The sequence below is a fragment of the Aethalodelphis obliquidens genome, unplaced genomic scaffold, assembly GCF_003676395.1.
Source record: "Aethalodelphis obliquidens isolate GAN/ISIS:26980383/991018 unplaced genomic scaffold, ASM367639v1 scaffold53, whole genome shotgun sequence".
NCBI lineage: Eukaryota > Metazoa > Chordata > Mammalia > Artiodactyla > Delphinidae > Aethalodelphis > Aethalodelphis obliquidens.
Genome location: NW_020837997.1, coordinates 12,518,766 through 12,534,901, shown reverse-complemented (window position 1 = coordinate 12,534,901; position 16,136 = coordinate 12,518,766). Strand labels below are relative to the sequence as shown.

The following is a 16,136-nucleotide window of genomic DNA, read 5'->3' as shown; positions in this document are numbered from 1 at the left end:
GGTGTGCGGGTTCTCAGCTGGGGGGCTCTGTCCTGGAGCACATACCCATGGTCCTCCACGCTCTGACCACTAGGCACGCTGTGCATGTCACAGCTCCTTTGCCTCGGGGAGTCTGAAAGGGAACAGCCAGTTTTTCCCGAGCACACTGATTGGTCCAGCCGCCAAACCTTTGCTGGGGGGTGTCCCTGCCCCTTGGAATGCAGCCCCCAGCCCCGTGCTTCTTCCCAGGGAACTGTCCCTGGCCTCTTAGGTCTGTGCCCGCCTTCCCCACTCTGCTCGGTAGAGCCTCATTGGCTGCGATCAGAAAAATCAGAGGAGGGGTGCTCAGAGTCACCACCCTCTGCTCACCTGGTTCTGACGGAGTCCTAGAATCCACTGAACCTTCCTGCCGAAGCTGGGGGCTCTCCCTGGTGGGGAACAGATTTGGGGTGAGGTGGGGGTAGGGGGATGTTGAGCAGCAATTTTTAGAAGAAGTTTGATTTATTGGCACTCAGGTTCTAATCCTGGTCCTGCCCCTCTGCAGCTGTGTGACCTCCGGCCCTCTGCTTCCCCTCTCTGAGCCCGTTTCCTCCTCCGAGCCCTGGGATGGCTGAGTCGAGTCAAAGCCTCAAAATGACGTGAGCCTGTGACAAACAGTCATGTTTACTGTTTTAATATTAATGAAAAGTTATAGAAGGTGCTCTTGACCCAATGTCTGTGTCCCCCCAAATTCATATGCTTAAGTCCTAACCCCCAGTGGGATGGTCTTAGGAGGTGGGCCTTTGGAAGTGACCAGGTTTAAATGAGGTCATGAGGGTGGGGCCCCCATGACGGGATTAGTGTCCTTATAAAAGACACCAGAGATCACTCTCTCCACCGTGGGAACACACAGCAGGAAGGAGGCCGTCCATGGGCCAGGAAGAAGTGTTCACTAGGAACCGGCCATGCCAGCACCCTGGCCATGGACTTCCGGCTTCCTGCCTATGGTGTTTTGTTAACAGCCTGAGCAGACTAACACAGAGTTAAACCACAGGACGGAAAGAAAGTTCCCTGAAAAATCAACCCACTGTTAGCACAGAAGAGTTACTTTCCAGATCTTTCAGATGCTTTCAAAGAAACGGTGAGGAAATATATACTTCTGAAAGAAAATCAAGATCAGGCCATATGTTAGCATTTCCGACATACAGCCTGTGAACCCCCAGTGCTGAGTGACTGGGGGTGGGGAAAGACACTTGAGAATGATGTACCCCCAGCCCAGGTCTCACGGGGCAGGTTCAGAGAGTACAGGGTCTGCATCGGAGAAACACATCAAGCTACTTGGAGCCGTCTGTCCACGGATCCTTCTGTGTGCCCATGGAATCCCTGGGAAGATCACACAAGAGTCCCCCCAAACCCTTTGAGATGCTGCCCTGTGTCACTCTGCAATCCGGTTCATTCACCATACACAATGCCAAGTGCGTTTTCCCAAGGCCTTTTCAATATACTCTCGGAGACATCCTGTTTCATGGCTGTCTAATATTCCCAAGCAAGGATTATATTATAACGATCGTAATAAAGAGCATTCACTACGGGCCAAGCACACACACACCATCTCCTTGTGTCACCGTTAGTTAGTGCCCTAATTAGTGGTGGAGTAAGATCTGGGGCCTTGGCGTGGGCCCTCCTCTGGCCTCTAAAATGGACCACAATGACCCCCACCTCCTGGTCCTCCCGCTAACAGCCATGTGAGGGAGCTTAGAAGGGGATCATCCACTCCCAAAAGCCCACAGCCCTAGACTACGTCTTGACTGTAACCTCATGAGACCATGAACCAGAACCACCCAGCTAAGCCGTCCCCAATTCCTGACTCTCAGCAACAGTGAGGTAATACATGTTTACCATTGTCTCAAGCGGCCAGGTTTGGGGGTCATTTGTTATGCGGCTGTAGATAACAGATACAACCCCCTACTTCACAGGGGACTGCAGGCTTAAATGAGGTGCCTGTTACCTAATCCCCAAGTGTTGTGCAATCATGTTTTTTAAGGCGTTGAATTGTGTACCCTCAAAATTCACCTGCTGTAGTCCTAACTCCCAGGATCTCAGAATGGGACCTCATTTGGGAACAGGGTCATCACGATGTGATTAGTGAACTTGAGGTCATACTGGGGTGGGGGCGGTGGCTAATCCAGTCTGACTGGTGTCCTTATAAAAAGGGGACATATGGACACAGACACACATACATGGGGGAAGATGACATGAAGACACACAGCGGGGAGATAGGGGATTCTAGAAACAGATACCTTGGTGAGAGGGACTAGAAACACACAACCCTCAGGGGTTACTAAAAACAGACATTCTCAACAGAAAATGATAGAATTGCATTCCTGCTGTGAGAGGAGACTATGCCAATAACTGACCTCCAGAAGAATTCTAGAAACAGACAATTTTCTAAGAGGGGTGGGGGGGCGCTAGGGAAAAATTAAAAATGGATTCCTGGAAGCCAAGGAATGCCGGAGGCTACCAGAAGCTAGGAGAAAGGCCTGGAACAGATTTCCCTCTAAGAGCCTTGAGAGGCAGTGTGGCCCTGACACCGTGACTTGAGTCTTCAGTCTCCAGGGCTTTGAGACCATAAATTTCTGTGGTTCTAAGCCGACCAGTTTGTGGCACTTGGTTACTGCAGCCCCAGGAGACTAACAAAGTAACTGCCACTCTGTCCCTTTTATAAACATCATCATAACGAATAAGCATCCTCTAATCCCTGCACACAGCTGTGGCTATTTCACTCCCAAGAGAACTCTCTAAAAGCCTTGCTCGGTGACAGGGCTTATGCATTTTGAAGTCTTCTAGGGCTTGTTGTAAAATTCTGTTATCCCTTCTGCTTTAAGTCCGTCCATATCTGGTTCTCCCAGGACTGAGAACCCTGAGCCACAATAAGGAGGCAAGAAGGACTGTGTGTGGAAGGAGAGGCCTCTTCCAGGCAGGCCGCCATGACTGCACCTTCAAGGCTACCCCATGTTGGAAAAGATAGGCCCATGTTCCCATCCCACTTGGCCATTCTAGCCGATGAGGTTACATACATGGGGGAGCTGGCTCGGCTGGCGTCCGGACTCCGCTGCCCATGCTGGGGTGGCGGTGGTACATGGGATGGTGGCGCCTGAGACAGTTCTGACCCGAGGTCTGAGATGTCTGCGGGGGAAAGCGTGTCTCAGCCACGGGCACGCCTTCCAGGCTGCCATTTCACAGAGGGGCACATCAGGCCCCTCTAAGCAAAGGGGCCCAGACCAGAGTCAGGCTCAGCTGAGGGCCTCCAGCCCTAACTTGCTGTGTGGCCTTGGGCAAGTTTCTGTCCCTCTCTGAGCCTCTCAGGGCCAGGCTTCCCAACTCCTGCTTGGTCCTGCCTGGCACAGCCTGCCTCCCTGGCTCTCCATTTGAACCTCCCAGGGCTGGCCTCTTGGCCCCTCACCCTCCAGAAGGGAGCTGTCGCTGTCGCTGACGGCCGGAGGGATATTCACCAGGAACTGGCCTCGGTCCCTGAGCACCAGCAGAGTCAGTTTCCCTTCCGACTTCTCGATCAGTTGCCGTGTGTCACTCAGTGACAGATTCTCACTGGACACCCCGTTGATCTAAAAGGAATCAGGAAGGAGGAAGCAAATTCATGAGAGATAGGGGATACTAGAAACAGATACCTTGGTGAGGGGGACTAGAAACACACAACCCTCAGGGGTTACTAAAAACAGACATTCTCAACAGAAAATGACAGAATTGCATTCCTGCTATGAGAGGAGACTATGCCAATAACTGACCTCCAGAAGAATTCTAGAAACAGACAATTTTCTAAGAGGGGTGGGGGGGCGCTAGGGAAAAACTAAAAATGGATTGACTCTCATTTCCCCAGAGGGGGAAATTTCTCAGGAGACACTGGGAACAGATATTAGAAACAACTCTAATTGGGGGAGAGGGAGTAAATATGTAGATACTAGAAACAGACAATCTCTGGGAGGTCTGGAAACAGACATCTAGAAGTTGATTAGAAACATACAATTCCTAAGAGAGATTTAGTGTCATCTCCGCTCACCAGGAATCCATTGCTAACATTTTCTCTTGGGAATGTCTGTTTTCAGTAACCCTTCTAGCCCCCAGCCCCACCTCCAAGCTCTGTTTCAAGTGTCAGCCCCAAACTACTAGAAACAGACAATTCTTCAGGGTCACTAGAAACAGATGACTCTGAGGAAGCTCTAGAAACAATCAACCAGAAATGATTTGTATATCAAACACTAGGAATCACTAGAAACAGATTTTCAGGGGAGGAGTCTAGAAGGAAACCAAGCTCTTAAGGCAGAGCTGCTCCTCAAAGCCTGGTCTCTGGACCATTAGCATCCAGGCACCTAAGGCAGGCCCATGAATCAGTGCTGTAGCCAGCACGTCATGTGATTCTGGGGATACTAGAAACAGACAACCCAAAGGGGGTGCTAGAAACCGACATTTGGCAATGGATTTGCGGCAGATGCGGGGAAGGAGGGAAAGTCCTGCGTAGCCATCTCCAACCTTTGTGAAACAGGCCACAATGCAGGAGGCAAGTGGTTCAGAACCAGCTTTGCTGACTGTGCCATATGCCTCGGTAACACTGTTACCCTCTGGCCCCGGTCTCCCTGCCCCCTGACAGGAAGAAAGGGCTCACCTGTAGGATGAGGTCTCCTTCCTGGAGCCTGCTGTTCTGGGCAGCCAGGCCCGATTCTGTGATGTGCTTGATGAAGATCTGACTGCCCAGTTTGACCCCGAAATCTGTGGGTGGAAGAGGAGGGAAACTGAGGCAGGGCCTGGGTTCTGGGCTGCCAGGGGCTCTCAGACCTCAACCTTCTCGCCTGCCCTCAACCATCCCATCTTCCAGGCTGCTGTCGTGCAGGGAGGGGGCAGGCTTCAGCCTGCTGCCCCTTTCCGGCGGGCACTCTCCCCCTGAAGGTGCCTGTCGGCGGGTGACAAAGCAGACCTGGTCCCCTGTAGTTGGGGGAGGTGGAACACACAAGCACCCGGTGATGCTGAGCGCTGGGAAGAGAGAAAGCTGGGGGACTTCCCTGGTGGTGCAGTGGTTAAGAATCTACCTGCCAATGCAGGGGACACAAGTTCGAACCCTGGTCCGGGAAGATCCCACATGCTGCGGGGCAACTAAGCCCGTGTGCCACAACTACTGAGCCTGCGCTCTAGAGCCCGCGAGCCACAACTACTGAAGCCCACTAGAGCCTGTGCTCTGCAACAAGAGACGCCACTGCAATGAGAAGCCCGTGCACCGCTCTGAAGAGTAGCCCCTACTCGCCTCAACTAGAGAAAGCCCACGCGCAGCAATGAAGACCCAACACAGCCAAAAATAAATAAATCAAATTTTTAAATAAATAAATAAATAATTAAAAAATGAAAAGTATTAAAAGAAAAAAAGAGAGAGAGCGTAAGCCAGGAGGTGGGGAGAGTGGCCACGGAGGGGCAGTTTGGGGACAGGTGTTACGGGATGGCCTCTCTCAGGGGGTGACGTCTGAGCTGGGTCTTGGATGAAGCAAGGGAGCAAACCCTGCAGGAGTCTTGGGAAGGTCATTTCAGGTGGTGGGAACAGCCCATGCAAAGGCCCTGGGGCAGGGATTCTGATATCATTGCGCAGCAGTCAGCAGCAGGCACCTGAGAAGGAGCAGAGCCCAGGTTGTCCCTTCCCAACACCCTGATGACATCACCAAAGCGGCTTAGGGGTCACAACCCCAATACTCAGTGACATCACGATGAGCGTTTTCAGGATTTTTAAAATTACAATGTGGGGTAGATATCCCAGTGTCATTTGTCACATCATGACCAGAATTCCAAGGTCACAATACTGCCATTGACTCAAGACAGGAATGAGAGATCACGTCCCTACTGTTCTATACCTACTAATCCCTCGACAGTCTACTGATGTCATGATGTGTGAGTTTCCCGTTGCTGTACCAAACCGCCACAAACGTAATGGCTATAATAGAACACGAATTTATCGAATAGTCTGAAATGGGCCTCACGGGGCTAAATCCAGGTGTGGGCAGGGCTGATCCTTCCCGAGGCTCCAGGGGAGCATCGGTTCCTGCCTTTTCCAGCTTCTAGAGGCGCCGCATCCCTGGCTCGCGGCCCCTCCTGCATCCTCACAGCCAGCAGCGCAGCATCTCCCGTCTCTCTCTGCCTCTGACCCTGCCGTCTCCCTCTTATAAGGACCCTGTGATGACACTAGGAGCCCCGGGGGAATCCAGGGTCATCCCCATCTCAGGGGCCTTAATTTAACCCCACCTGCAAAGTCCCCTCTGCCCTATGAGGTGACACATCCGCAGGTCCTGGGACCAGGATGTGGGTATCTTTGGAGGCCATTATTCTGCTGACCACACACCACATGTGATCAGATTTTGGGGCAGCAGTGCTGCCTGTTCCCGGGGATGCCAAGCCCCACTGCCGACAACGTGGCCCCCACGCTCACCGTCGCTGTCTCTCCTCCGCACCAGCACGGACTTCACGGGCCGCATGCGCATGTCCTGCCGCGGCAGCCGCTTGAAGCCAGACACCAGGGCCAGCCCGTTGGCCTCGGAGCCGCCGCTCGGGCTCCTGCGCCCATGGCTGCTGGCCTGGCTCCGGCGACCTGTCCTTGGCCGGCGGGAGCGCTCGCCCCAGGAGTGGCCAGAGCCACTGGACGTGTCACCCTCATAGCCCTGGCCGTGGTCAGCCTCGTCCAGGCGCCGCGGCCCATCTTCCTCATCTGAGTCCTGGTGTCCCAGGCCAGAGGTGGCCTTGGTGGCGGGCAGCTGGACTTTCCGGGGACGCTTCACTGTCTGTTAGGGCAGGCAGAAATGGTCGGGGTGGCAGGGGGCAGCTCAAGGCTTTGCCCCATCCCATGGCGGACCCTGGGGGACTCTGGTCTCTCTGGGCCTTAACATCCAAGCTGTGAATGGAAACAAGATTCCACTTGCTTGGGAAAGCTTATACTCATACTGCCCATGGGCAACAAGACCAGGAGAAGTGGGGTCAGCCAGGGGCTGCCTCTCCCACCGAGCCCCCACTCACAATGTTGGCCACTTTTGTGCAGGTCTTGAGTATCTGAATGGCGAAGGTGGAGGTGACACTCTCCATGGAGACCCCATTCACCATGACGATGTGGTCCCCTGTCCTGAGGGAGGAGGCCGGATCTCAGGGAGGAGACATCACCCAGAAGCCCCTCTCCCCAGGCCTGCCCTGAGGGCCCCTGGAAGGTACCCCCATGTGTACAAAGCCTGCTTCTGATTTACTGGTGTCCCCAGACTCATGAAGACATTTATCCTTCTGGGCCTCAGTTTCTTCATCTGTAAAATGGGGCTGATCGCAGAACCCACATAGTGAAATGCAATCATAGAACATAAGCTGCAATTACACCTGGTGTCCCTGTACCCCCTCACTTCTTTCTCTCGGGCCCTCTCTTCCTGCTTTTCTCCCCTTCTCTCCCTGTCCATTTCGTACTCTCTCTCTCTGAAGCTGGTCGCTGATTCTGAGCTGAGCCATATCACCCGTCAGCCTCTTGGGTCCCAGAACCATTTTCCCAACATAACTCCCAGGAGCCTTCTATCCCCAAGAGCTCAGGACACTGGGTCTCTCTCCCTCCAGCCAAAAAGAGGTTTCCAGGATATTTGCTCTGGGAGCATCCTGGGGCCACTATGACCCCCAGAATCCATCAGAGGACCAGTGCCTTGAGGAGAGTGGGGGCTAGTCACTGTCTGTCCTTCTGCCAGCCCCAAGCCCTGTACTGACAGAGCTGGAAGGCGCCAGGCACTTTCCAGCCTCCTGGTTTGGGCCCACACAGTTCCCTCCTCTTGATGTGTCCCCCCCACCCCCACCCCCGCCGGAACCCAGCTGCCTTGACACTCACTGTAGCCGGCCCTCAGCTGGTCCTCCCGGCACCACATCGGACACAACCACTGATCCACCGGGCCGGTCTCGGCCACCAGATATTGCAATGCCGAAGCCTCGGCGGGGGTCCTGAGGGGGGACGAGAGACAGAACGTGATTTTGCTTCTCACTGGGACAAAGGCTGTCCTGCAGGAACCAACCCACCATTCCCATCAGCACCCACGCGGAGGGAGGGAGGCCTCACCTTGCTGATCGTGACTGTGTGCTGTTCCCAGATGGTCAGCTCCTCCATGTCCAGCACCTGGTGGGAGGTGACAGGGAAGGTGGACATGAGGTCTATCAGAGCAATCAGGGCTCCCCATACCCGGGTGGGTGTGGAGCCTGGCTCTGACACTCTCATGGCCCAAGTCTGTGAGTTAGTTGCTACCTCTCCTGAGATCTCAGTTTTCTCATCTGCAAAATGGACTTAAATCAGTGGTTCTCAATCCAGGACCATTCTACCCCCTCTCCCAGAGGGCACTGGGTGGTATCTGGGGACATCTGTGGTTGTTATGATTGGGGGGTGCTCCTGGCATCGAGGGGGTGGGGGCCAGGGGTCCTGCTCAAACCCCTACATGTAGTGCACAGTCAGACCCCACCCCAAACAATGACCCATCTCCAAATGTTAATAGTGCCATACTGTGGTGGGAGCAGAGGAAATGTTAGTCCTTGTCACTGTCCCTCGGGAAGGTCTGGCTCAGTCCCTGTGGTGGTGGTGGTGGGGATCTAGCAAGGCCTGCAGACACAAGGGTCTCACTCTGCTCCAGACACTCAGGGCTCCTCGATGTTCCTCCCACACACCGAGCCCGGTCCTGCCCCAGGACCTTCGCACGAGCCATCTCCTCTGCCTGGATCTCTCTTCCCCCAGATCTGCACCTGGCCCGCTCCCTCACCTCCTTCTCCCAGCCACCCTGTCTGGAACTGGAATGCTTGCCATCCCACAACAGACCAGTTTATCCTCCTTTCCCTGATTCCTCGTTCACAGAACTTGTGATCCCTTGACACTCTCTAGGTTTTTAAAATCTGGTCACTGCCCTTCTCCCTCTAGAATATTGGCTTCAGAGGTCAGAGATTTTTATCTGCTTCATTCAAAGTTGATCCTGAGTGCCTGGATCATAGGAGAGATTCTAACTATCTAAGAAATGAATGAATGAATGAAGTGCTTCCTTTGCGCCAGGCACTTCACAGGTAAGATCTCATTTAATCTGCTCACTAAGGGGCATTCTATTATGCCCCTTCACAGAAGAGGAAAGCCAGGCACAGAGAGGGGAAGTCACTTGCCAAGACAACAGAGCAGTTGAGGGTGGGGCTGGAGGGTGGGGCTGTGGGGCGTGAATTCTGTTATTTTCAAGCCCAAGGTACAGATGAGATCACAGGCTCCGGGAGTAGAGGTCACTCAGCCGGGAGATGCTGGCAGAAGCGGGGGATGTGGAGCCCTCCGGGAAGCCAGCCCCCACCCATCCCTTACCTTCTGCGCGGCTGTCCCACTACCCTGGGGGCCTTGTAGAAATGACGCTCCCTCCCCAGCCTGGTTGCCCAGCTCAGCACTGCAAGGGCGGGGGACTCCCTGTGAGCCCTCCGCTGGTGTGATGTGTTCTGGTGCCTTTTCTTAGAGGTTCCCGGGAGAGCAGCATTCCAGGCTCCCCCGAGGTAGGAAGGGGGCAGAGAAGAGGGAAACAAAGCCAAGGGCAGGGCCTCACGGACACCCCTGGGAGCCAGGTCTGCTCTCTCAACTGAGCCTCAAATCCTGCAGTCTGCCCTTTGCTGGCTGTGGTGGTGCCTCTCCCAGCCTCATCTTCCCCATCTGTGAAATGGGTACCTCCCTCACCCCCACCGCCCCGTCTTTCAGCGCTGAGTTGTGGGAAGCGGGCGTGGAGTCATGCACGAATAGCAGAAGGAGCCTCTAGGAGAGATGACAGTGCTGTTGTGAGAAGTAATAATAATGACCTTCTTCCTCTGCATAATATTACTAAGCAACACTATTCCGTGCGCTGCCAGCGAGCGCATTGCACGTACCCATTCATTTACTCCTGAGTGACCTCAGAAATGGCACTTCTCCTATTCCTGCCTTCCTGCCTTACAGGGAAGGAAAGGGAAGCCCAGAGAGGTTCAGTAACTTGCTGGAGCTCACACAGCGCGCTGCAAACCTTGGCAGCCCATCCCATACCTTTAATCTTAACCACCGGGCTACAGTATCCTTCTGCTTTTTTTTTTCTTTCTGAACTTATTTTTCAGAACAGAATCTTTTCACTTGCTTTGATTTTATGCTTAGTGTCATTAAACGGCCTCCCAGAATTTTGATTTCTTGGCCTTATTTTAAGAAACAGCCCACAGGGAGTCAGGGCCCCTAAGGGGGCAGGCACAGGTGGCTGGGGCTTGTCCCAGCTTGTGTAGGTTTGCCTCCATGGATACTGCAGGACTCTCCATGACCCATGGGGTCACGCCTAACGCCACATCCCACCTCAACTTAGTTCCAAACATTTCCCTGGCAGTGCCCTGTGCCTGGTTACCCTCCCAGGATGCACACAGCTGCCCCGGACACTCAGGTCTCAGCTCAAACGCAACCTCCCCAGGGGACCCTACTAGACTAGCCAATCTTCCCTGGCACCCTACCACCCCTCCCTACTTAATTTATGAGGTTTTATTCATGACATCCAAAACCATCTTAAATTATCCTGTTTAATCATCAGTTAGTGAGTTTCTGGTCTTTCCTCTTGGTCTGTGAAGGTTGGGCAGGGCTGTCTCTCTGGGTACGTTGGTGATGGGCCCTCCAATCAGCTCCTTTCCAGGCTTTTGCATATGCTGTGCTCCCTGGCAAACTCTTATTCATCCTTCACAGCCCCAGTGCCACTGTCTCTTCCTCCAGGAAATGAGTCCTCAAAGCCCCCCGCCCCCCCCCCACATTTTACGTCTCTGATTACTGGGGCCTGGGATGTCCCAGTCCACCTGTCTCCCCTACATCCCTCTAGTCCAGGGATTCCTAGTGGGCAGGGCTGGGGGCCCTGGGACCCCAGCATTGTCCCCACAAGACCAGGCACGCGGGAGTTTGAGGAATGCGTGAATGGTGGAATAAAAGGCTGATTCCTCCAGGAACTCAACCAGGTACGTCCTGAGCTCCTAGCCTCCTCAGCCCCGCCTCCGTCGAGGTGCGCTCCGAGGGGGCGGGGCCCGGGCCTTCGTCCTCGCCCCCTGCCACGCGCGGGACAGAAACACCGGAGAGGAGACGCCTCCAGAGGGACAGGTCTTACCAAGGCACACCGCCCCGGGCACTTGGCTACCAGGCTGCTGTCCGCTCTCCCCCTCCCCACTCCAACCTCTGGGAACAACGGCGGGGGTGGGGAGGGGGAGGGGAAGGGGGGGGTCACAAATACTCGAGCTGGGGACTGGATTCTGGGAGCGGTTCCTTGCTGCCGGGAAGGAGGCGGCGGGAACCAGAACTGCCCGGCCCTAGAGCCTCGGGCGGTCCGGCCTGGGGCGAGGTAAACAGCCTAGGCCTGTTTACCCCTCTGGGGCCCGACCTGAGACCCAGCGGGGTGGGTGTGACAAAGTCGATTCAAGTTTCAGCCCTGGAGAGCGAAGTCCCCCCAGACAGAGCCACAGGGATTCCCTCTCGCAGCCCCGGTCGGCTTGCTCGGTGCAAAACGGGGCTCTCGACGCCCATGTCTACCAGGTCGCCCAAGTGAACGGCTCTGTATACAGTAGGCACCCAATAAATGGGGATCCCCTCGTCCGCAGCCTAGCCGCATTCGCCAAAGCCGCTCCCGCCCACGTATGAAGTCCCTGCCCACGGTTCCGCCCTTAGTGCTCAAGCTTAACTCCGCTGATCTCCCGGGAAACCGGGCACCTACTACGTGCCAGGCGCTTTGCAACACACTTTTGTCCTGGAATCCTTCCTACACCCTTCTATAAAGTGACCACCGTCCACTTTATAGATGAGGTTCGGAGACGCATGGATTCAGCGGCCCAAAGTTACGGAGAAAAAAATGGGATTTGAACTCAGGTCTACCTGCGAAGGCAGACTCAGGACAGAGGAAGCTCCCGGAGGCCGCTTTGGAGGCCAGTGGGCGCGGACGCCTCTGCCCGTGCAGCCTCGGGCTAGCCACCACATTCCTCTGGGCCTCAGTTTCCCCATCTGTTACCTAGGCAGAGGGTGATCTGGGGTCCTGGATCCAGGTCCCAGCCCTGACCCCAGCTCGGTCCCCTCTCCCTCCCGCCCTCGGCGGGCTACTCGCCTGGAATCTCACCGCCATAGTCCACCCGGGGGCCGTCCAGTGCCTCTGCCCCAGGGGGGTCTAGAAACAATTGGCCCCCACCCTGGCGTGAGGGAGGAGGCTGGGGAGGGTCGCGGCGAAGCAGGTCCCCGGCTCTCGCCCTCCTCCAGCCCGCTCCGCCGCTGGGGCTGCACCTGCACCTCTTCCTCCTCCGTGGCCCCTACCGGCTCCGCCCCCGCCCCGACACGCCTTCGGGACGCCGCCGAGGCAGCCTTCGTCCCCCTTCCCCTCCCAGCACAGGATCCAGGCCCAGGGGTGGGAATTCCAGGCCGGGTTTTCCGCCCAGCTGAGCACTAGCCAGCGGCGGGGCTGGAGACCAGCCAGGCAAGGCTGCAAGGAAGACCGGGAAGGGATTACGGCCGCGTTCGGAACGGAGCCTGCGCTTCGGAAAGTTTAACATCCGAGAAAAACTCTACATGTTGAAATTCAGTAGGGAGATCTCTTGGATTAGGAGCTAGTCAAGGGTCAGAGACCTCAGGAGCATAGGGCTGGTCTTTTTCGGGTCACCCCCATCTTCGGGAGGTTTACCCTATTTTAGAGAGAAAAAACGGAGGCCCAGGGAGGCCAGGGGCATGGACTCTCTGAAGGCGCACAGCAGCCGCCTCTGGGCCTGCCCCGAATCCAGTGGTACCCGCCTGTCTTCACACCTAGCACCTGACTGGGTCCCCAGCTGGGAAGGGCGGGGCGGCGAGGGCGGAGGAAATTCTTTAGGTTCCTCTGAGTTAAGGTCAGGCTTCTTTCTCCTCACCCAGCCTCACCCTCAGGAGCCATCTAGGAACTACAGGACGAGAGCAGGAAACCCTCTACCTGGGGGTGAGGGAGGGAGGAAGTCACCTGGATGGGTGGAGCCACCATCGGCCCCACCCGCACATTCCTTTGTGCTTAAAAAAAATAGACCTTGAGGCCCAGCTGTTCCTGTGCCCCATCTCAGGCCAAGGTTGAAGGGGCAAATCTGGGCATAGACACCCCTTCCCAGCCTCATCCAGTCAAGACTGGGCAGAGAGGAACTCCAGACTGTGGGAAGGGGGGAGGCAGAGGGGAAAATGGAGGATCAGGGAAGTGTTCCTGGAGGAGGGGGTATTGCCACTAGGGTTTTTAGGGTTGGATAAGAGTTTGCCAAGTGTACAAGACAGAGAATATAATCAAAATCTTTGAGGCCCCCAAAGTTGATTTCTCACCACTCCCCACTGCAGTTATCCCCCAAAACCTAGTCTGGAGACCCCAGTTAGCCAGAATCAACCCCTCAAGAGTCCCCAAAGGCCCCCAAGGCAATAAATATTTGCAGAAGCCCCCTTCTAAGGACCTGCTTGGAACCTCATGGCTAAAGGGGAAAGCTCAGTCTTTCCCGACATGACCTTGGGTCACCAGAAGGTGGCACACAACATGATTTTAGGTAGAAGAAAGTCAAATATTTTCTAAATAGATGTGTATTTGCTTTACTGACTCATAGGACAAAACATAAATAGGTTCCCCACTGCCACGTGCATGCAGGGGTTCGTGGCTGCGATTACTGGGGAGGACTGGGGAGGAGTTACTGATTGGATGTAGGTCTGGCAAAATAAGCTGGCTCGTGCTTATGGAGTGTTTGCTTTGCTCCAGCCACTGTTACACAGATATCCACGTGACCATTTGCAGCTGAGAAAACTGAGGCCAGATGGGTCGAGTGGCAAGCCCTACTAGGAGAGCTGGATTTGGCCCTGGACTTGGCTCTCTTTGACCCCACACCGCTCAGTCTATACCCGTGCTTCTCACTGTAGGGTAATTTGCCCCCCATCCCCCAGCCTGACACCCCAGGGAACGGTTGGGCCCCAAAAGCCAATAGTGCTGAGGTAGAGAAACCCCACTTTAAACCCCTCTAAGAAGGGGGGCAACCATCACAAGACACATGGTCTTCCTCCAGCCACCTCACATATTCATGCCCTGCTCAGGAACACTCACTGGGACTTCCCTGGTGTCGCAGTGGTTAAGAATCCTCCTGCTAATGCAGGGGACATGGGTTTGATCCCTGGACCAGGATGATCCCACATGCCTCGGAGCAACTAAGCCCGAGTGCCACAACTACTGAGCCTGCACTCTAGAGCCAGGGAGCCACAACTACTGAAGCCTGCGTGCTTCAACTACTGAATCCTGCACGCCTAGAGCACGTGCTCCACAGCAAGAGAAGCCCCCGTTCACTGCAACTAGAGAAAGCCCCCGGGCAGCAACTAAGACCCAACGCGGCCAAAAATAAGTAAATAAATAAATTTCAAAAAAAAGAACACTCAGTGTCTCCCTAGTACCCATCGGATGACGCTGTGCTCAAATGCAGGGCTTTGGAGACGGGTGCGTCCCCTGCTGCCTCACAGGCCAGAGGCGGTGTCATTCATGCATTCATTTTCCCACCTATTCAGTCATTCACTCAACAAAAATATTGCAAGCCCCTGCTATGCCCCAAGTACAGAAAGGAGAAGTGATGGGGGACGGAATTCCCGTCTGAAATTGCAGTGCCAACTACAACCAGGAGGGAGCAGTGTGCGCATGGCCGGAAGGGGTGGGGGAAGGGAGGATTCAGAGAAACCTGTGGGATGATCCTCCTCTGCCCCCTCTGAGCACCTACAGGGAAACTGAGGCCCAAAGGGGGTAGGGACTGGGTTGAGGTCTCCCAGTGGGTCGTGGCCGCCAGGAGGGGTGGGAGCCTGGAGGGTTCGTTCACGCTGGGAGCTTGGGGTCTCCCTGGTGTAGGCTGCTTTGCGGGGCTGCAGGAGGCTGAGGTCTTATCTGTGGCCTAACAAGTCTGACCAGAGCCCAAGAATGAAGCAGCTCTGCAGCCTGGCTGGGCGCTGGCTCATTCGCTCGAGGTTTACTGATCGCCTACTGTGTATACCCAGCACTGATGCAGACCCAGTCCCTGCCCTAAAGGAAGCCAAGGGTCCTCAGGGGAGATAGACAATAATCAGATCATCACGTAACAGAAATAACAAGTCCGACCTAGATTTCTGAGAGCATAGGTACAGAGGCACAACCTGGGCTGGGGGCTCTGGGAGGGCTTCTCTGAGGAGGTGGTACTGAGATTAATAGGAGTGACCTAAGTGAGAGGTATCTGGGCAGAAGTAACAGCTAGACCTGAAGGAGGTAAGGGAGGCGCCATGGGAGAGCAGGTGCAAAGGTCCTGGGGCAGGACCATGCCTGGCGTGTAGGAGGAACAGCGAGGAGGCCCCTGTGTCTGGAGCAGAGTGAGCGAGGGGGAGAGAGGAAGGAGGGGAGGGCAGGGAGGGGACGGGGCAGGTCGTGCAGGTCCCTGTGGGCTGCGGGGAGGACTTGGGTTTTTACCTCCAGGGAGGCCGGACCCTGGAGGGCTGTGGGCAGAGGAGGGGCGGGGCCTGACTCGGTGCTCACAGGCGCACTCTGGTGGCCACTGTCGAGAGGACAGACTGGGGGCTGTAGGCAGAAGCTGGGGGAGCAGTGACTCCAAACCCAGAGGCCCTGAAAAAAAAAAATGTTTTAAATAAACATTTTATTTTGAGGACTTCCCTGGCGGTCCAGTGGTTAGGACTCTGAGCTTCCACTGCAGGGGGCCCAGGTTCACTTCGTGGTCGGGGAACTTAGGTCCCACAAGCCACACAGCGTGGACAAAAAACAAAAGAAACATTTTATTTTGGACTAGTTTTAAATTGACAGAAAAGTGGTAGATATAATTCAGAGAGTCCGCCTATGTTTCTCACACAGTTTCTCTCAACATTAACGTCTTACGTGACCACCACGGTATATTTGCCAAAACTAAGAAGCCACACCCTCGCTATTAACTAAACATCCTCACTATTAACTAAACTCCACGCTGTATTCAGGTTTTACGAGTGTGAAATCTGCACCAGGAGCCCATCCAGTATCCCACAGTGTGTTCACGTCTGTGTGATCATGTCTTCTCGGGCTCCGCTCCCCCCGTTCCCTGACCTTTTCCGTCTGGAGGAGACGGGTCAGGGATTTTCTACGATGCCCCTCATTTGGGGTTTGTCT

The 16,136-nt window shown here is 55.1% G+C and overlaps 1 protein-coding gene across 4 annotated transcripts in view; it reads right to left on the bottom strand.

Moving 5' to 3' along the window:
- Positions 1-16,136, bottom strand: part of TJP3 (tight junction protein 3) — a 29,634-nt gene that overhangs the window by 9,018 nt on the left and 4,480 nt on the right. For 2 of the 4 annotated variants that reach the window (XM_027085592.1, XM_027085595.1), the window contains exons 1-10: positions 12,105-12,291; positions 8,078-8,134; positions 7,853-7,962; positions 7,018-7,120; positions 6,437-6,785; positions 4,637-4,740; positions 3,422-3,581; positions 3,036-3,144; positions 349-407; positions 46-112 (exon numbers count right to left, since the gene is read on the bottom strand). In XM_027085592.1, the coding sequence (XP_026941393.1) occupies positions 46-112; positions 349-407; positions 3,036-3,144; positions 3,422-3,581; positions 4,637-4,740; positions 6,437-6,785; positions 7,018-7,120; positions 7,853-7,962; positions 8,078-8,134; positions 12,105-12,122 (1,136 nt within the window). In that variant the 5' untranslated portion in view covers positions 12,123-12,291. Of the gene's footprint in view, positions 1-45; positions 113-348; positions 408-3,035; positions 3,145-3,421; positions 3,582-4,636; positions 4,741-6,436; positions 6,786-7,017; positions 7,121-7,852; positions 7,963-8,077; positions 8,135-12,104; positions 12,292-16,136 lie in introns of those variants that run through there. The other 2 variants (XM_027085593.1, XM_027085594.1) reach the window with 2 other exon arrangements.